We start from the raw sequence: 20,298 nt of genomic DNA, 5'->3' as shown, positions 1-20,298 counted from the left end.
TTTTAGCAACTAAAGCCCAAATAAAAGCATGTTAAGTCATTCAAAATTAATTTAGAATTATAAAAAGAAATTTAAATGATGAAGTAGTTTTAATAAATATGTAGGAAAAAATGCTTGTCTTTTTAAATGTAATTATTTTTGTGTAAACAGGAAGTTTTTTCCTTTCACGTTTGCCTTACTTTGAAAGTTTTGGATTTGACCGGAAGTGAGAAAATATTTGCTTGTTTGAAATTAAGCTAATCAAAAGTCTGTTTATTTTATTTTTGACATTCAAAAATCAACACAACAGTACACATTAAGGCATATTAATTCAATTAAAATTAACAAGATTTATATATATATATATATTTATATATATATATATATATATATATATATATGTGTGTGTGTTTAAAGTAGCTATTTTTAAAAAAAAAATTGTAAAATAGATGTAATCTAGCAGTTTTGTAACAGGAATCTGGTCTTTTTGTTTTCGATTTTATTTTGAAAAGATAGCAAATTAAAAAAGTGGAAGTAAAAGTTTGTAATTTGTTTAGGTGGTGCTTACTTTACTCAATCACTCAGTAGTACCACAGGATTTTGGATTATTTAACATTTTTAAATATATTTTTTCCTTGACAGGATGTTCAGGAAAACCCCCTGGAGGGAGACCATCCCCGATTCAGTCACTTCCTGTCAGGACGAGGCTCTGGCCTCGACCATACGGGTTCTCGTGCCCTACAGCCTGGCGGCCTTCCTGGTCGAAGAAGAAGGGGCGACCCAGACCTTCAAGGTGACCTCACGCTGACCTTTCGGAAGCCGCTGGTTCAGCAGACGGCGGGTTACGCCCAGTTTCTGTCTCCACAGGTGTGTCTGGGGGACCCGCATACCTGTACATGTCCCGTCTTCGCTAAGGAGGCGGAGCTTTGCAAACACATCTGCTGGTACGAGTCACGCCTGTCATGTTGGATGTCTATGCACATCTGGAGCGTTTTATTTTGAAATGTAATATATATATTTTTTATTTATCATTTCAGGATTTTACTTCGGAGATTCAAATTACCCAGAGGTCATGAGTGTAAGTTTATAAACTATTCTCCCGCCACAGAGTTTCGTCGACCTTTGACCTTAGGAAGAGGTCGCCATCTTTTTAAATCATCTACAAATTGAAACTCCTTCTACTGATTTTGATGCATCACCTCCTAACTCGTTGGGAGCTTTCTTTGAAAAATAGCGGAAATTAGAAGCTGTAGATCATGAATGGCGCTAGCGTTGCTTGCTAGCAAAAGTGGGGTTCCCCAGTTGCTCCCACATTTATTACAGTATTATTTTGAAAATGTAATACATGAATCCCAGTCTCAAGCTGATCAAAATGATGTGACATAACATATGACCAAATTAGTAATGTGGGCGTGGTTGAGAAAAACCCTCCGTTGCCAAGGAGATCCAAAAGTTTACTTTTGCCGATTCTTCTAAAAACTACATAAATGTGTTCGCCGCCCCCAGGTGACCAAAACATAAAATGGTTGCTATGGAGAATAACCAAAAGAGAAGCCGCCATTTTGAAAATAGTGAGTTTTATTTCTGAGTTTGCCACATGCAGTGCTGATTAGGGTGGCAAAGGGGGAGGGGCGTGTAACAGCGAATGAGGGTGGGGGAGGGTAGCACCTGTACAGATTTCTGTACGTTTTTAATGCTTTTGTGTATGATTTCTAAGGTTGCTTTAGTGCTTATACTCTACACACACCTTCAAACGTGTGATGTGTTTGAGGACCTGGAAAAAATCTGTCTTTATGAGCTTATTTTGATATAAATGTGTGATAACCTGCTAATTTGTTAATGATTTAACCTCTGATGAACTAATTTAAAAATCTGTCCTAATAAGCTAAATTAGTATGAAGTGCTCATCTGGAGGTGTTTTTGACTGAAAATATTATTTAAAAAATCAAACTATTATATATATTTTCAATGTTACCAAAAATCTTCAAAGTGTGAAATATTTTAACAAGCTATTATTCATTTTACTGGTAGAAATACATTTAAAAATTAGATTTTTTGATGGTTTTACACAGTACATATATATATATATATATATATATATATATATAAATCTTAGTTACATTTATGACGATTTAATGTTCTCTCTCTCTCCTTTTTTTTATTAAGATTTGTGACTAAAAGCATAAAAAAAACAGAGAAAAGTGATTTCCTGTAAGATTTCAAAATAAGTTGATGACAAAATGTGTATTAATATTAACAGTTTCAAAAGTGAACCAAAGGGGTGAAAGAGATAAAGCTCCCAGGTTTGTTGGAGTACCTGCGGGACGGGGCTGGAGGTTTAACAATCACAGCCTAAACGTAAAAATATATGGTTTTTCAGGAAGCCACACACAGCCAAATTTTAAATATAGTATTAACAGAAAAAATGTATACTTAAACATTTTACAAACTGGATATATAGCATTACCTGCAAAAGATATATCTGAAGATGCTTAAATTAATAGCTAAAAACACTGAAGCTCATAGATGAAAACGCTGAACCTGACAACTGAAAACAATAAAGCTGATAGCTAGCTTAAATATTAGCCAAGTGCTAAATTAGCTGAAAAAAAATTTAAAAAATCAAAATTAGACAGAAAGAGCTAGCATAGAGCTTAAATATTAGCCAAACTTCACATTAGTCTAAAAAACAGAAAAAGCATAATTTAGCCAAAACAGCTAGCATGTTACTGAAATATTAGCTAAAATGCCAAATTAGCCTAAAAAACTAAGCAGCCAAAACAGCTAGCATGTAGCTGAAATATTAACCAAAGGCCAAATTAGCATAAAAGCTGGAAAAATATCTAATTTAGCCAAAAGAGCTAGCATAATGCTAAAATATGAGCTAAACTCTAAATTAGCCTAAAAAACTGAGAAAGTCTAACTTAGACAAACAGCTAGCATGTAGCTGAAATATTAGCTAATAGCAAACATAAGATAAAAGCTGGAAAATATTTATCCATCCATCCATCTTCTTGACCGCTTCTTCCCTTTCGGGGTCGCGGGGGTGCCGGAGCCTATCCCGGCTGCTGACGGGCGAAGGCGGGGTACACCCTGGACAGGTCGCCAGTCTGTCTCAGGGCCTCAATCACACACCCATTCACTCTCACATTCACACCTAGGGGCAATTTAGAGTCACCAATTAACCTATGAAGCATGTTCTTGGACGGTGGGAGGAAGCCGGAGTCCCCGGTGAAAACCCACGCATGCACGGGGAGAACATGCAAACTCCACACAGAAAGGTCCCAGCCGGGATTTGAACAGGGGCCTTCTCGCTGTGAGGCAAGAGCGCTAACCACTGCGCCACCGCGCAGCCCGGAAAATAAAAAAATATTTAATTTAGCCAAAACAGCTAGCATAAGGCTAAAATATTAGCTAAACACTAATTTAGCCAAAAAACTGAGAAAGTCTAAATTAGACGAACAGCTAGCATCAAGATAAAAAATTAGATAAACTCCACATTAGTCAAAAAAACGGAAAAAGCATAATTTAGCCAAAACAGCTAGCATGTTACTGAAATATTAGCTAAAATGCCAAATAAGCCTAAAAAGAATTCTAATTCAGCCAAAACAGCTAGCATAAAGCTAAACGATTAGCAAAACTCCAAATTAGCCTAAAAAACTGAAAAAAACTAAGCAGCCAAAAGAGCTAGCATGTAGCTGAAATATTACCCACAGGCCAAATTAGCATAAAAGCTAGAAAAATATTTAATTCAGCCAAAACATGCATTAGGCTAAAATATTAGCTAAACTCTAAATTAGCCTAAAAAACGGAGAAAGTCTAAATTAGACAAACAGCTAGCATGTAGCTGAAATATTAGCCAAAGCCCAAAATAGACAAACAGCTAGCATGTAGCTGAAATATTAGCTAAATGCCAAATTAGCCTAAAAAACTGGTAAACCTGTCTAATTTAGCCAGAACAATTGGGAGGGCCACAGGGGCACCACTAGGGATTTTGGGCCCCATGAATATAATTTCTTTGGGGATCCCTGGTCTAGGTAAAAGTCCAAGACGTTTGTGTCCTACTTTTCAATTCCAGACTCCTTCCAGCGTGGACTGGAGGTGAAGCAGCTGTTGGAGCTGCTGGAAAGGCTGCGCCTGGGCCGGCCCGGGGCCGAGAGCGTCCGCCAGAAGAGAATCGAACCCCGGGATGTGTGTCCCGTCTGCCTGGAGGAGCTGCTGCTGATGAGGCTGCCGGTGTCTCACTGCAGGTGTACAGCCCCGCACAAGCCCCGCCCCTACACCTTTTAAACTCCCATGGACCGGAACCGGTCTGAGGGTCACTTGGTACCGGGTTATTCCCATTTGTTTTTTTAGCTGATTCTGAGGGAAGTTTTATTTTGAAAAGCTACCGGATTGCTTTTATAACTCTTATTATTGTGGTTTTTCTCTGTCCCATCTCCTCTTAGAGGGGGATAAAGGCTCTCTGCAAGAAAAACATGCTCAAACGTGTATAGATGCATGGGATCCGCATGAAATATTAAGGACGAGCCAAAATATAAGGGATATGTTAAGGGAAAACTTAAGGGAAAACTTAAGGGAATACTTAAGGTTAACGGAAAACTTAAGGCAAAGCTTAAGGGAAAACTTATGGAAAACTTAAGGGAAAACTTAAGGGAAAACTTAAGGGAAAACTTATGGAAAACTTAAGGGAAAACTTAGGGGAAAACTTAAGGTTAACGGATACTTATGGAAAACTTAAGGGAAAACTTAAGGGAAAACTTATGGAAAACTTAAGGGAAAACTTAAGGGAAAACTTAAGGTTAACGGATACTTATGGAAAACTTAAGGGAAAACTTAAGGTTAAGGGAAAACCTAAGGGAAAACTTATGGAAAACTTAAGGTTAAGGGAAAACTTAAGGGAAAACCTAAGGGAAAACTTATGGAAAACTTAAGGTTTAGGGAAAACTTAAGGGAAAACTTATGGAAAACTTAAGGTTTAGGGAAAACTTAAGGGAAAACTTAAGGTTAAGGGAAAACTTAAGGGAACACTTAAGGGAAAACTTAAGGGAAAACTTAGGGGAAAACTTATGGAAAACTTAAGGTTTAGGGAAAACTTAAGGGAAAACTTAGGGGAAAACTTATGGAAAACTTAAGGGAAAAATTAAGGTTAAGGGAAAACGTAAGGGAACACTTAAGGGAAAACTTAAGGGAAAACTTAAGGGAAAACTTAAGGTTAAGGGAAAACTTAAGGGAACACTTAAGGGAAAACTTAAGGGAAAACTTAGGGGAAAACCTAAGGGAAAACTTAGGGGAAAACCTAAGGGAAAACTTATGGAAAACTTAAGGTTTAGGGAAAACTTAAGGGAAAACTTATGGAAAACTTAAGGTTAAGGGAAAACTTAAGGGAAAACCTAAGGGAAAACTTATGGAAAACTTATGGAAAACTTAAGGTTTAGGGAAAACTTAAGGGAAAACTTAAGGTTAAGGGAAAACTTAAGGGAACACTTAAGGGAAAACTTAGGGGAAAACCTAAGGGAAAACTTATGGAAAACTTAAGGTTAAGGGAAAACTTATGAAAAACTTAAGGGAAAACTTAATGGAAAACTTATGGAAAACTTAAGGGAAAACTTAAGGGAAAATTTAGTGGAAAAATTAAGGTTAAGGGAAAACCTAAGGGAAAACTTATGAAAAACTTAAGGGAAAACTTATGGAAAACTTATGGAAAACTTAAGGGAAAACTTAAGGGAAAACCTAAGGGAAAACGTATGGAAAATTTAATGGAAAACTTAAGGGAAAACTTATGGAAATCTTAAGGTTAAGGGAAAACCTAAGGGAAAACTTAAGGGAAAACCTAAGGGGAAATTTAAGGGAAAACTTAAGGGAAAACTTAAGGGAAAACTTATGGGAGAACTTATGGAAAACTAATGGAAAACTTAAGGTTAAGGGAAAACTTAAGGGAAAACTTATGGAAAACTTAGAGTTAAGGGAAAACTTAAGGGAAAACCTAAGGGAAAATTTAAGGGAAAACTTAAGGGAAAACTTAAGGTTGAGGGAAAACTTACGAGAAAACTTAAGGGAAAACTTATGGAAAACTTAAGGTTGAGGGAAAACCTACGGGAAAACTTAAGGGAAAACTTATGGAAAACTTATGGAAAACTTAGGGAAAACTTAAGGGAAAACTTAAGGGAAAACTTATGGGAAAACTTAAGGGAAAACTTAAGGGAAAACTTAAGGGATGAACATCTAATAGGATTCAACACACAAGGGGAAATGTTAGGAGAACGTTAGAGGATAAGGGATACATTAAGGGGAAATTTAAGGGAAGTTTTAAGTGAAAAATAAAGGGAAAAGTTAAGGGAAAAGTTAAGGGGAAATAGAGGAAAATTCAGAAATTGAGGGAAAGAGAAAAAAGGGAAATGTTCAGGGAAATTTTACACATTTCTCATGGGTTCAACCCAGACAAATACAAATACAAAGTTCAGAGGAAATTAAGGGGAAACGTGAATGTAAGAAAAAAGTTAGAAGGAAAAATAAACTTTAAGGTAGTGGTCCCCAAACTCCGGCCCGCGGGCCGGATCAGGCCCACCTCCAAATTTGGTCCAACCCCTCAAACATCAGAAACGCTGATCAAGACCCACTTAGAACGTGACATTTTATTCCACCTTTCTGCAGTCTGAACTATGACAGGAGAGGAGAGAATATTTGTTCGTTTGACTCTGATTCACTTTTCTTTATTATTTTTTTTCATACGTTTTTTTTTTATATCTATAGTTCTTCAGTTATTAAAATATTCCGCTTTTTTGTGCCATTTTTGTCAACTGTTTTGGCAGTTACTAAGGATTTAGCCACAGGTTAGCTGTTTTGGCTAATTTTTTCAGTTATTAAGGCTAATTTGGAGTTTAGCTAATATTTTAGCCTTATGCTAGTTGTTTTGGCTAAATTAGACATTTTACTGGTTTTTTAGGCTAACTTGGCATTTAGCTAATATTTTAGCCACATTTTAGCTAGCTTTACCATTTAAATGCTAATTTATCATTTTGCTTATATTTCAGCTAAATGCTAGCTGGTTTGGCTAATTTAGGCTTTTTTTCAGTTGTTTAGGCTAATATGGAGTTTATTCAATATGTTTGCCTTGTGCTAGTTGTTCTGGATAAATTAGACATTTTATGGCTTCTTAGGCTAATTAGGCATTTAGTTCATATTTTAGCTACATGCTAGCTGTTTTTGGCTAGTTTGGGATTGTTTCAGTTTTTTATGCTAATTTGGAGCTTGGCTAATATTTTAGCCTTATGCTAGCTGTTTTGGCCAAATTACACATTTTACCATTTTTAGGCTAATTTGGCATTTAGCTTTCATTTCAGCTACTTGCTAGCTGGTTTGGCTAATTTAGATTTTTTTTTATTTGCTTTTTAGACTAATTTGGCATTTCGCTAATATTTTAGCTAGCTAGCAGCTTCAACCATTTCAGCTACCAACACCATATTTTTCAGGTATTAGCTTCAGCGTTTTTAACTATCAATTTTAGCATCTTCAGCGGTCACATTCAGTTTACAGCATTCACTCTAGCATATCTAGTTTTACAAATATTTTGCTAATATTTTCTTCTGTGAAGATTACAGAAATGAAGAATTTTAAATGTAGTTATGTGCGGCTTTCTGGAAAACTGTAAATGTTTACGTTAGGCTGTGATTGTAACACTTTTTCTGTTAGCTTACAAACCGACCCCGGCCCCAAACCAAAGGGGTCCCAACACCCCCTGCTTTAAGGGAGTGAAGGAAGGAATCATCCGTCCAAAAATATCACGGACTCTCCCCAGGTTCAGCTGCGGCAACAGCGTCCACATCTCCTGCATGACAATCTGGGCGGAGACGCAGAAGGTGACCGACAGGGAGAAGTCGGTGACGTGTCCTCTGTGCCGGGGCGCCTTCAGCTCGCTGGCGCTGCTGCAGGAGCAGGCCGAGAACGTCAAGAAGCTCTTCACCGCGGCGGAGCGGGAGGAGCCGGACAGACACGTGGGAGTGTCCTGCTGCGGCTGCAGGCTCCGCCCCGTCACTGGAAGATGCTTCAAGTGAGTCTGAACCCTCATGGCTGACTCTGTCTTTTAGTTTATTTTAAAACTTTAATGGTTCTGCAGATCTTTATTGACATTATTCGATATTTTATCTGGCTATTAGCTTTAGTAATTTCAGGTAAAAATTTCAGCATCTGCAGCTATCAGCACTATCATCTTCATCAGCCAAATTCAGCTTATAGCATTCATGCTAGCATTTTCGCAGGTAATGCTATATATTGCTAGGGAATAATTATGTTAAAAATTTACAGGTTTAAAATTTTTAAATATAGTTTTAGTGTTCAATAAATGTTTATCTTGTTCGGCCCGCGACCTGAGGTGTGTTTTGGATTTTGGCCCTTTGTGTGAATTGAACTGAATTGAACTGAATTGAACTGAATTGTGTTATTGCGTTTGACTCCTGTGCACTAGAGGATATGTTAAAGGGAATGTTACATGAAAATTTATAGGGAAATATTTGAAAAAAATTCTTAGAAAAAGTTAAGAGAAAAATGAAGGGGAAATGTAATGTAAAAGTTAACGCTAACAAATATTAAACTAAAATGAAATACATGTTGGATAAAACTCATTTAGTTAAGAGAAAAGTGAGACAAAATGTGAGGAAATAATTAACATTTAGAGGGAGAGTTAAGGGAAATAGAAAAGTTAAGGGAATTTTAAGGGAAATCTTAAGGGATTGTATGTCCCCCCCCGTCGTCAGACTGAAGTTTCTCCGTAAACGTCTCTTGTCGTTTCGTCCAGATGCACCGTCTGCAGCCACACGTTTCTGTGCGAGGACTGCAGGGGGAGCCATTCACATCATCCGCTGGCTTTTAAAACCGTAAGTAAGCAGTTTCTGGAAGAGATTTTTTTTAGTCGATTGATCTAGAATATTCTTCCAGAGGAGGATGGAGGACTGGCGTCCGTGGTCGGAGGGAGCATCCTGTCAAGACGGGTAAGTCTTCATGACGCCCGGATCCTCCGTCTCCAACACCAGTGAACTCTGTCTCCCCTTCAGCCCGGTTCCACTGGACCCTCTGCCGGACCACGTGATGGGCGACCTGCCTGTAGAGTTCGTGGGGGCGCGGCCTTTCCCCCCGACTGAGGGCGCGCAGTGTCGCCTCTGCCTGATAAGCTTCAGGCGGGGTCACCGTGTCCGGAATCTACCCTGCGGCCACAAGGTAACCGAGTAATCGTTCGCAAGATTTGACACTACATGAGACCTGGACTCAGTAACCCCGCCTTCCTAGCATTCTAAACAGGAAGTACCCACTGGTTCCAAGAAACTAAAACCTACTTGTTTTCCATGATATATTCAAGTTATAAACCAACCAATCACATACCTCGAATAAAAAAGTAGGCGGAGCCAGCTAGTCCTCACATCCTACGTTTGAGACATGATTGACAGATCTCCACTGGTAGGGGTGTGGCCTTCCAACAAGCTCATTTCTGAGTGGCTGCAATTAAAACGATGACATGGGAACTAAATGGCCTCAAAGAGAAAAGTTAAGGGAAAGTTAAGGAAACATAAAGTTAGGGGACATTTTAGGGAGAAGGGTAAAGATAAGAAAAAGAGCAAACAAAAAAGTTAAGGAGATAGTTAAGGGAAATATTAAAATTAAATGGAAAGTTAAGGGAATAGTGACATTCACTTCCAGATCCAACGAAAGTAAACCAGTTCAGCCGCCATATTTTTGCTTTGTCAGTTTGAGTTATCGTTTCTATGGCAACCACTCTCACCAATCAGGGACGAGCCTTTTGGAAAGCCACACCCCTACCTCTTGAAAGCGGGCTACACAAAGTCTGTCGATCAAATGTTTCAAACGCTGGATATGTGGGCTAGTAGGCTCCACCTACTTTTTTTCAAGGAATCTTATTGGTCAGTTTACAACTGTGTACCAGTGGGTACTTCCTGTTTGAAATGGGACAATATGTGGGGGTTACTCAGTCCAGTTCATGTATACAGTCAATGGTTGCTCGCTAAAAACAACAACAAACATCCACAGTTCCACATAGAGTGTATAGATCCGATCCTGCGCGAGTCCAGCGCCTGTCCTCTGGACGGGTACGTCCTCTACTCCACCCCGATGACATCACCACGCCCCCTAAAGCAAGTCGACACATCACAGGAGAAGCCAACGAACGACGGGTCTTTGAACCTCTGCGATGTCAAAACAGCGCCATCGTGTGGCGGGTGTGGAGCGCAGACGAACGATGGAGGGGCCAGAGGTCATGCTAGTCCGGACCACCCCACCACTGATACCCTTCACGTCCAAAGGGTGGAGCTGCAAGGGAAGAAGTGACAGGGTTCACGAAACTTTGATCCTCTTACAACGCTCACCAAATAAAGAAATACTTAGACAAATCATCTATTCGGGCTACGTTTTTATTAATTAAGTGCACAGAAAAGCAACAACAACAGCGCTACGTTTACTACAGCCGGGCGACACGAGAGGCAAAAGGGAAAGAAAAGTCCACATGGGGGGGCACGCTACACCAAAGCCACGACAGATACATTCATCTGAAAACCAGAGTGGCGTCCTTTGGAATTCTTAACTACCACAAAATCGTTCTCCAGCTGCTACATTTCAAAGAACCTTTTATTCCCCTCCCCCGACCAAAGAATCTTTAATTCCCCTCCCCCAACCAAATAATCTCTAATTCCCCTCTCCCGACCAAAGAACCCTTTATTCCCCTCCTTCGACCAAATAACCTTTAATCCCATACCCGAACCAAAGAGTTTTTATTCCCCTCCCTGATTTAAGAACTTGTATTCCCTTACCCCGAGTGAAGAACCTTTAATCCTTGACCAAAGAAACTTCATTCCCCTCCCCCGACCTAGAAATCTACCTAGCAACACTAACTTTCTTTTCTTTTTTTTGAACCGCTCAGGCTTTCTAGACAAAATCAAACGGCACAAAGTTTCACCATCAAAAGTTGTCGCATCTGTATGTACACAAAAGACAATCATGGAAACTCGATTGTGGATCAGTGGAACTGCGGAAGACTCTACGTAAAATTCTTTTAAGGGTTTGAGTTAAAGAAGATATTGCTATCTTATTCGTCGGTATTCATACGTGTATTGCTGCTTAATTTTACGTTTCTAGCTAAGCTAAAAACTAGAAATGTGGGATTATTTTGTGAGAAATATCAGCAGCTTTCGTAAACAAACAACTGTAACGTGACTATAAAGCTACCTTCACACCAAATGCGATTTCCATGACAGAGGGCAATTGCTTTAAGTCAATGTACTAGCGGCGGACTAGCGGTGACGCGTTTTGTGATATTTCCAGAGTTCAAATATCTGAACTTTGGTAAAAAAAAATGGGTGTACTGTCAATCAATTGGTAACTCCACTTTGGCCTATGTTCCATTGATGACATCATCAGTGGGCGGAGTAGAAGAATTTGATAGTCCCTTTATGACTTTATGATATTTTTTATTCGTATTAGGCAATAATAAACTGGTCCTAAAGCTTTGATTGCTAGCTCAAAATCATGGACTTTGTAAACTCTTCCAACAGCGAATTTGTCAAAACAGAGGCATGATTCATGAATTACATTTCGGTGTGAACGTAGCATTACAAAACTGTCCATTTTGATGATTACAGGGTGCTGAATTGGAAAACATTTGCCTTTGTCCGTTTGAATCAAATCTTACCAACATTAGTATGCTAATCATCGTACCTAGCTATTGTATTGCACTGCGGGCAAAGCTAGCGAAAAAAAATGTTTACAGGTTCAAAACTAACCACGGCAGTAAAGTTTGGACCAAAAAAATCTTGTTTTTGTCTCCAACTAGTCCCCATATAGTTGCAATTTGTTTGAGAAACTATAATGAGACTATTTTGAGACACCTACAACATCTTAACCTTTTAACACCTGAAATGACAAAATAATGCAAGATTTTAAGTTGTAAATTTACGACTTTTTTCTCAAGAAATTATGTTTATTTTTAAGTCACATATTTACTACTTTATTCTTGTAACTTAACAGTTTTGACTTTTTTTCCTCATAAATTTATGACTTTAAAGTCTTAATTAAAAAAAAAATGTAGCTTGTAATATGGACCTAATGCTAGCGGCGCGCCTTTTCTCCGAGACAGAATTAGCCGATTAAACACGTGAATCCTTTAGTACTGTTACTCATCAGCGTAAGGCTACTTTTCTCTGCTATCCATTAACTGCGTAAACGGTTGAAGAGTTACGCTAGCTAACACTGTAGCTAACACTGTACCTAACGCTCTGGCATTAAAGAGAAAAAATGTTTTAGATGCTGCTTGTTTTGAGTTAACTTTTAAGGTAAGAAAGTTGTTTTAAATACTTGTAACTACATAAACTTGATATGTTTATGAGGAAACCTGCGTTTCCTTTCAAAATCAAATCAAAACCCTCAACGGAACGGCCGTTCTTTTTGGCTACAGTGTGAGTGAAGCTACAAGTAGAGTAAAGATACCAAAAAGTTGACGAGAAATGAAATTCTGCAAGAAGCTAAAATGTTTCTCTGCTGCTGTGCCACTAACTTACTTTATAATATTGTTATTAATACATTAAAGTATGTGATTCTATTACGGTTTATCTCCTGAACTGAAGTATTAAGTGTCCAGGGAACCGAATGTGATTTACTTTTCATTAGAATGAGAATTGTCTCATTGAGAATAAGTGTAGCGCCGAAATCCGGCGAGGAAAAGGATGGTTGTGTAGAAACGGTAAAACATTCATTTTCATGCATACAAAAGTGATTGTGGACCATAAAATCTTGACTGTGAGGCTGGAGCCTCCAACGGCAGCATATCTGTACAACAGGTTTCTCTCCGAAATACTCCCAGCGCGGCGACCCTTCACGCGAGCCAGGACGGAGAACTTGGAAAAACTCTCGGCAGGCATTTCTGGTGAGGATAAGTGCACTGTGTCCGTCCTGCAGGCCTCCCAGATTTAACGTCCAAACGGCGGTTCATCGAAACTGTAAGGCTACGGTCACAAACGCAACTGCCACCGCGCAATGGGGAGGCGTCGGCAACGTCTTCAAGAATGTTTGGAAAATCGTTGGCGTGGTCATGTATGTAGACTGTGGCCGCCAAGAGGCATTTACACATCGTCCAATCAGAGCTGTTGCCAGCCAGCGATCAGCCATGTCACCTGATTTGGTTATGGCGTCATCCCTGCCTGTCACTGGACTGCCACCGCCGGACCTTGAAACTCTCCCGGACAGCTACTGACTCATGTCTATTTTTAGAGAAAAGTTGTCCAGCTGCAAAAAAAAAAATGTCAACAACTGCCACCTCCCGTTTACAAATGCCCCCTTGTGGCCACTTTTTTAATTTGTTGAAAATGTACATTTAGGTCACCACCGCACAGTGGCATTTTGGGAAATCTGACTAAAGTCAGTTTAAATTTCCAAACCTTATCTAATAATTTGTGACGGTAACTCAGCTTAGCCCTATGATGTGTTGATGACATAATCAGTGGGTGGAGCTACAAATGTTGACGCGTGGCCACCTGCCGAATTTACAGAAAAATTTGCGTTTAGGTTACTGTCACGCTGTGGCATTTTGGGAAATCTGACTGTAGTCAAAGGTTACATTTCCAAAATTTGTGTTGCACCGACAAGCTTTGACTCTGCCCACATCATCATTGGGCGGGGTCAAAAAAACAACATGGAGGACAGAGTGATCGTTCTTTTCTGAAATTTAAACAATTTTTCTTAATCTGGAGACAATGACAAAAATGCTGCCGCCTCGCCACCTGCCGAATTTCCTGAAGAATTAGCATTTAGCTTGCCGCGCGGTGGCATTCCGAGATCTGTGACCGTAGACTTAAGAAGGCACCCTGTTTTTTAAAATTCCTTTCCTCTGTGGGGGAGGGGTGTGCTGTGAAGAATCTCGCTGGTGATCTGACCGATTGAAGGAATGAAAGAACAAGGTGTAGAAACCGGATATGCTGCTTGTTTTAAGCTAGCTTATAGACTCTTTGGCAAAGTCGACGATGCCCGACAAAAAGGGGGCAAATCCATTGAGGGCAGGAGTGTCGGACTCTCGCAACGAGAAGCTAGAAGGGCGGGGTTAGTTCCCAGTCCCTGAGGACTTCGGCGGTTTAGGGACTGGTCTCCTAGCTTCTCTTGGTCAGCGGTCTACCTTCCCGGACATGTTTGGTACTCCTCTTGTCCGTCTTCACCTTCTCCCTCACCTTCCTCAGGCGCCTCGGAGGCGGGGTACCTCTCGACTCGCTGTCCTCCTGAGCGCTAGACGTGTCCATCCCGTCCCGCTCCTCGGGAATGTTGGGGATGGCGCCGCTGCTGCCGTCAAAAATGTTCCTCAGGGAGGGGTCCTCCGGCGTGCATGTGGCAGTGGTTCCGCTCTCGCTGCTGCTGAGGTCCTGCTCCTCGCCGTGCCGGCCCCCTCGCCCGTGGAGGTGCAGGGAGGTGCCCCTGATGGAGGGCCGGTCCCGCTCCGTCTCCCGGAGGCTCTGCTGCGGCTCGTTCATGTCCACGCCCGAGTCCAGGCTGGTGTCGTTGCTGCTCGGCGGGCGGTGCCGACTCTGGAGCTCGATGATAGAGTGGCGGACCTGGGCGGCCGGCTTGCCGTCCAGGGAGACGAACCAGGCCCGCGGGTGGGACGACGATGTCTTCCCGCGCCCCAGCTCCAGCAGGGTCCGCTCAGAAATTCCTTGCAGCTCGGCGGACATGCCGTGGCCACTGCTGAAGGGCCCCATTCCGGCCGCCTCGTTCAGGGTACCCGGCACCGAGACAGAGGATTCCAGGAGGTTGTTGTAGCGCCCCCACATGTTGGCGCTGGGGCCTTGCCCTGGCGGGGGAGTCTCCAGAGGCTGGGGGTCGTCCGGGTTGCTCTGGTGTGGACCGGTGCCGCCTTGGCTGTGGTGGTGAGGCGCTTTCGGCAGCGTCTGGGTGTAGCCGTCCTTGTTCACCGGCTCCGAGTGGCCGTCGTAGTCAACTCCGTTCCTGGGAAACGTGGCCGACTTGCAACCCGACAGTTGCTGCTCCTGAGCGCCGAACAGCTCCGGAGCCTGGATGATGGCCACGGGCTGGTTGTACAGGTGAACCAGCTTGTCTTGAAAGAAGTTGTCCGAGGAGTTCAGGTTGGCCCGGTTCTGCTCCGCCTTCTCCTGAATGCGAGCCACCTCGTCGCTGTTGATGTACAGAGACGCCTGCTGTACGATGTTATCGTACAGAGAGCCGGCGGGGAGACTTCCCGGATCCTCCACATAGATGTTGTAGCTGGCCTTGTGCCGAGGCGTGGACAGCGTCTCGCACTGGACGCTGCAGGAGGCCAGGCTGTTGTCTCCGGACCGGAAGAGCAGGCCCTCCTCCATGTGCGTGGAGGTGGTCTGGTCCTTCTTCAGCACGGTGAGCTTGGAGAACCGCGCTGTCCTCCTCCTCCGCCTCCTTTTCGGTTCTCTGTAGGTCCCTCTGGGTACGAGAGAAGCAAAACAAGGGTCGCATCTGAAAGGCAAAGTCCCAGGAAATGTGCAAGGACTTACCCGCAGTGACACAGAAGCAGAGACAGGAATCCAATGACGACAGCCAGAGTTCCTCCCAGAATTCCCACCAACAAGTAGGTGTGGTAGGAGAGGAAGTCCATCGAGTTTCCTTGTCCAAGATAGTCTAAAACAGAGGTGTCAAACTCAATCCGACAAGGGGCCAAAATCCAAAACACACCTTAGGTCGAACAGGATAAACATTTATTGAACACTCTAAAACTAAATTTTGAAAAGTTAAAAACGTTTTAACTTAATTATGAACTAGATATATAGCATTACCTGCGATAATACTGGTGGTATAGTTGTAAGCTGAATTTTTCCGCTGAAGATGCTAGTGCTCAATGCTGAAATTGACAGCTAAAAACGCTGAAGTTAATAGCTTAAAACGCTGAAGCTGATATGAAAATATGCCAAATGCCAAATTAACCTAAAACTAAAAATCCGTTTGGCAAAAACAGCTAGCATGTAGCTGAAAAAATAGCCAAACTTAAAAATAGCCTAAAAAACGGAAATAATGCCTAAATTAGCCAAAACAGTAAGCATGCAGTTGAAAAATTAGCTGAACACCAAAACAGTCTAACTTGCAATATTTTACTCTCCATGAAATTTGGTCAAAATTATACAAGTTAAAAATAAGCGCAAGATAACGTCGGACCATTAATAACAATAAAATAAATGATCTGGAGGGGCCGGATCCGGCCCCCGGGCCTTGGCTTTGACACGTGGTCTAAAAAGTTTCACATCTATCAGTGAAGAAGTGATAGCGTTAGCGGCGTTGGTGAACCTTCCGGTACCTTTCGATGACGGGTGAGGGGCTGCAATCCAGTATCCCAAATGGGAGGCGGTATAAACCCACACCAGCTCATCGCCAACCGCCTTGACCACGCCCAGACCGTGGTTCTCCCACGCACCTTCAGAAAACATCAGGGTGTTAGCGCCCTGCTGGTATGCTAGCGGCACAAACGGCGTGTCTCGTCATACACGTCTTCAGGTTGAAGGCCCAGGCCGGGATGGTGTCCGCGGCCCGTATGGCGGTGTGGCCCCCCAGCGGCAGGCTGATCTGGATGGGCCCTCGAACGTGGAGCTCCACGCCTTCGGAGAACAGCAGGACACTGACCGCCGCCACCGCCTTCAGCTCGACGCTTCTGGACACTGCAAAGATTAAACACGTATCAAGGATTTGTCTTAGCTCCTTGATTAAATAAGTATTTTTGCATGTAAATTCGTTCTCCTTGCCTGATTTGCTGCTGGCGATTCCCAGGGTGCAGTTGGCGCAGTTCTTCCCCAGGTGGTGCTGCGGTACGGTGAGGAAAGCCGCCACCGAGGAGAGGTTGCCCCCGTCTGGAAGTGTGACGAGGCTCTTGGGGAAGCGGACCTTTGGTTCCGAGGAACTGTCTGTTAAAGCGAGACGGACTTGTTTAGGTAAAACTTCCGAAAGTCCAGCGTGCGGTTTGTTTTGAGGAGTACCTGGTAGCTTTCTGGTAATCAGCACCGAGTCTTCAAACAGCCAGATGTTTCCTTGGCTGTGAGGGAGCAGCGACATCGTCACCGCAGAGAAAACTGCCGGGTGACAGAGAGGCAATTAGAAGCCACGTACAAATGTCCAATATAGTAACTTGTACCGTAGTTTTCGGATATACGTTTTGTACAATTTGGGATTTGAAAAAAATAATAGTAACAACCACCAGAGGGCACTGTAGGTGTGTATCAGTATTTACCACTAGCAGTAACACTGAAGAAGCTCTGCTTAGTCACAGTTTAGCACGAAATTGTTAATTGTTTACATATGTGTCAGAAATGTGAGAATTCTGAACCCGGAAGTACAAAATGTGCGTTCACATCGAAGTTTTGGAAGAAGTGGTTGATTGAATGAGAACATAGGATAACGCCGGGGTAGGTGGAATTTTTCTAAAGCGACACAGAGGAGGGAAAATGTATCAAATGTAGTAAATTGATCTAAAGAGTGTTTGTTAGCATGTTGTATATGCTATGTTTAGCCTGACAGTTGTTCGTGTGTTGCGTTATTATGCTAGTCACTTATTTAATACCTCCTATTTTACGTAAGACTAATTACAGTATATATTCAGTTTATTATTGTTATCTATTCACAGTAAAATGCCACTTCTTGATTACGTAATTTTTTTAATAGATTTCTCGCAGAAGTGTGACTCACATTGATTGTTTTTTCTTCTTTATTATGTTGTTTTGGGGATCTGCGACGTATGTGTGATGTTTTCTTTGTTATTACGTATTTACTCTAGAGAGACGGTTACGCCCGGCTGCTGCTGCTCCGCCCTTTTTACATCACCTGTCCTACTACTCACCTGGCGATTACGATTTCCAGAAGCGATTCGACTCACAAGAGCCTAAATCAATTTGATTCTGATGTTTTTAGATTCTTTTGATTCTTGAATTCAATTTTGAGTTTACACATTTATGCTAGTGCTGCCACAAACGACTATTTTAATAGTCGACTAATCGGGTCATAAAACACACATCTTATCCATCATTAGCTTTTAGCTAACCGAAAACAAGATATATAACGTTACCTGTGATAAAGCAAGTTTGAATGCTGTAAGCTGAATTTGGCCACTGAAGATGCTAATGCAGATAGCCAAAGACGCTAAAATTGTTAGCTAAAAACACTCAAGTTGATAGCTGAAATCGCTGAAGCTGAAAGACAGCAAATATATTACTTAAATGAGAAATTAGCCTAAGAAAATTAAAACAAACCTAAGTTAGCCACAATAGCTAGCATGCGGCTAAAATATAAGCTAAACTCCAAATTAGCATAAAAAACCTAAACTAGCAAAAATAGTCAGTAAGCATGTAGCTGAAATATTAGCTCAACTCCAAAGTAGCATTTAAAAAAGCTTAAATTAGCCAAAACAGCTAGCATGTAGCTGAAATATTGGCTAAACTACAAATTAGCATGAAAAAAAAGCCAAAATTAGCCAAAATAGCTAGCATTCAGCTGTAGTATTAGCTAAACTCCAAATTAGCATAAAAACGTTTTTAAAAAAGCCAAAATTAGCCAAAATAGACTTTAGCTTTATGTGCTATATTGATTAATATTTTTATGAATCCATTATTGATCTATTAAGCTTAAATCAAATTAAATCGATTAATGGATTTCATTGTCCCAGCCCCAGCTATGACGTCCATATTTGGTGTCTGGATTTTAAACTCCAGAACATCCAGTCTCTATTCTCCAGATGTCCCCACCAATACCAGGAGGAGGTGATGCTCAGCACCTGCTCCAACCTCCTTCTGTTATGTTTACCCCCTCAGGGACAATAGTGACCCCCCCTCTTACATGAGGACAAAGACACCCCACTGTACCCCCCCTCATAAAGGGGTACCTCTCCTCACTCACTGGGTCTCTTCGCGGTGCTCCAGGGCAGGGGGGCGGGGACGTAGCCCTCCTTGGTTGCCAGCAGCGTCAGGCCCGACCCGGGGTCATACTCGACCCAGAGCAGGACCGCCCCCGCCGCGTCGGTCTGAGCCGAACTCTTCATGGTGTGGTTGACGTAAAGGCCCACCGAGGCCCCCGGCAGCAGCTGGCGGGTCACCTGGTCCCGCACCAGGACCTTGAGGGCGAACCCTGGGAGGGGGCAGAGGAGACCCGGATTGAAGAAGCACAACAGTGATGAATTATGCACTGAGACCAGCTCTGTGGGGGGGTCCAGACCCCCACTCTGACATACTGTGGACCCACCAGCTCCTGACGTCACCACAGTAAACAAAGGTTAAAGTTCATCTAATACACTCCCCATAAACGGCCTGATGACCTTCCCCTCCCCCTCCCAACGTGTTTGTGTACCTGCTGTCTGGCTCGTGGGTGTGGGCACGCGCCGCGGGTCATCCGTGTCTCCGAGCGCGGCGGTGAGGCCATTGTCCCCGCTGGAGGAGGTGGAGGAGGTGGAGGAGGAGGAGGAGGGCGCCGCCCTCACCGCTCCATCCAGGCAGGAGATGAAAAGCAGCCAGAGGAGTGGCGCGCGGCGGTCAGCGGCGGCGGCGGCCATGGCTGGAGGACATAACGGAGCGCGTGGCACGCGCTCGACGAGGAGGTCCGGCCGCGGTCGCGTGCGTCACGTTAAAGGGCCTCGTGCCGCTCGGTCTCTGTGATCTTCGGTGCGGACGGAGAAAAGGATGCTGAGGCTGGGAAAGATCGTGTGGTGAAAAGTGAGGTGCCACTCCGTAACGAAAAAAAAATAAAAAAAAACTGTGTAAGTGTGGGCAGAACCACCATCAGATGTCTAATTATTTAGAAGTGATAAAAATAAAACACTAACAATCACGAGAAGAAGATTATAATATGTTTTATCGTTGTTTCTACTGACAAACAAAACATTCGTCAGAGTGAGATGTCTCTCTGTGTAAAGCGTCTTTGCAGTGTCTGGAGATGTTACGTCACACTGGGATCTTGATAGCACCTTTTCTTGTGATGACGGATTCAGATAGAATAAATATCGGTACAGTATAATGTTAATCAAAATTACTCAAAAATATTTTAGTAGTTAATTTAGCCAGTTATTGAAGGCAATGTTAAAATGTATATAATAAAAAGTGTGGATGTTATTTTTTGCGATTATTTTTGCTGTTTTTTTAATATTTATTTTAATTAAAAACTTATTTTTAAAACATTTTTATTTTTTATGCTATCAATGTCAAAGTTTTTTCCAAAAATGAGCTAAAAAACATATTTGCTGGACTCCAGATTGTAAGAATGCACACTAATATCTTACAGAATAAAAGTTTTGTCAACGTATAATAATTAATTTAAAAATAT

General features: G+C 42.1%; 2 protein-coding genes across 3 annotated transcripts in view; one reads left to right on the top strand and one right to left on the bottom strand.

Annotated features, from left to right (window-relative positions):
• Positions 1-10,379, top strand: part of zswim2 (zinc finger, SWIM-type containing 2) — an 11,339-nt gene extending 960 nt beyond the window's left edge. Inside the window, exons 2-10 of one of the 2 annotated variants that reach the window (XM_024288909.2) lie at positions 622-772; positions 847-923; positions 1,017-1,057; positions 4,058-4,229; positions 7,784-8,029; positions 8,774-8,852; positions 8,914-8,966; positions 9,030-9,192; positions 10,018-10,379. In XM_024288909.2, the coding sequence (XP_024144677.1) occupies positions 623-772; positions 847-923; positions 1,017-1,057; positions 4,058-4,229; positions 7,784-8,029; positions 8,774-8,852; positions 8,914-8,966; positions 9,030-9,192; positions 10,018-10,314 (1,278 nt within the window). In that variant the 5' untranslated portion in view covers position 622 and the 3' untranslated portion in view covers positions 10,315-10,379. Of the gene's footprint in view, positions 1-621; positions 773-846; positions 924-1,016; positions 1,058-4,057; positions 4,230-7,777; positions 8,030-8,773; positions 8,853-8,913; positions 8,967-9,029; positions 9,193-10,017 lie in introns of both variants that reach the window. The other variant, XM_024288908.2, reaches the window with a different exon arrangement.
• A 2-nt stretch (positions 10,380-10,381) lies between these two features.
• On the bottom strand, positions 10,382-19,955 carry LOC112156650 (protein FAM171B). Its single transcript, XM_024288906.2, has 8 exons — positions 19,330-19,955; positions 18,883-19,110; positions 16,974-17,066; positions 16,743-16,901; positions 16,488-16,658; positions 16,301-16,417; positions 15,507-15,630; positions 10,382-15,435 (listed from the first exon to the last, which is right to left on the bottom strand). The coding sequence occupies exons 1-8, from the start codon at positions 19,529-19,531 to the stop codon at positions 14,118-14,120; spliced, it is 2,412 nt and encodes an 803-aa protein (XP_024144674.1). The 5' UTR covers positions 19,532-19,955; the 3' UTR covers positions 10,382-14,117.
• Between the last annotated feature and the right edge of the window lie 343 nt (positions 19,956-20,298).

This window comes from Oryzias melastigma, linkage group LG2 (genome assembly GCF_002922805.2).
Source record: "Oryzias melastigma strain HK-1 linkage group LG2, ASM292280v2, whole genome shotgun sequence".
NCBI classification, from domain to species: Eukaryota; Metazoa; Chordata; class Actinopteri; order Beloniformes; family Adrianichthyidae; genus Oryzias; species Oryzias melastigma.
The sequence above is the reverse complement of the archived record's forward strand: the minus strand, read 5'-3'. Positions and strand labels throughout refer to the sequence as shown.

Excerpts from the sequence above, each read along its gene's own strand:
- LOC112156650 (XM_024288906.2), bottom strand. The coding sequence starts at position 19,531 with ATGGCCGCCGCCGCCGCTGACCGCCGCGCGCCACTCCTCTGGCTGCTT. Across the intron at positions 19,111-19,329 it reads ACCCACGAGCCAGACAGCAG|GGTTCGCCCTCAAGGTCCTG; the intron begins GTACACAAACAC and ends GCCCCCTCCCAG. Across the intron at positions 16,659-16,742 it reads AATCGCCAGCAGCAAATCAG|TGTCCAGAAGCGTCGAGCTG; the intron begins GCAAGGAGAACG and ends TAATCTTTGCAG.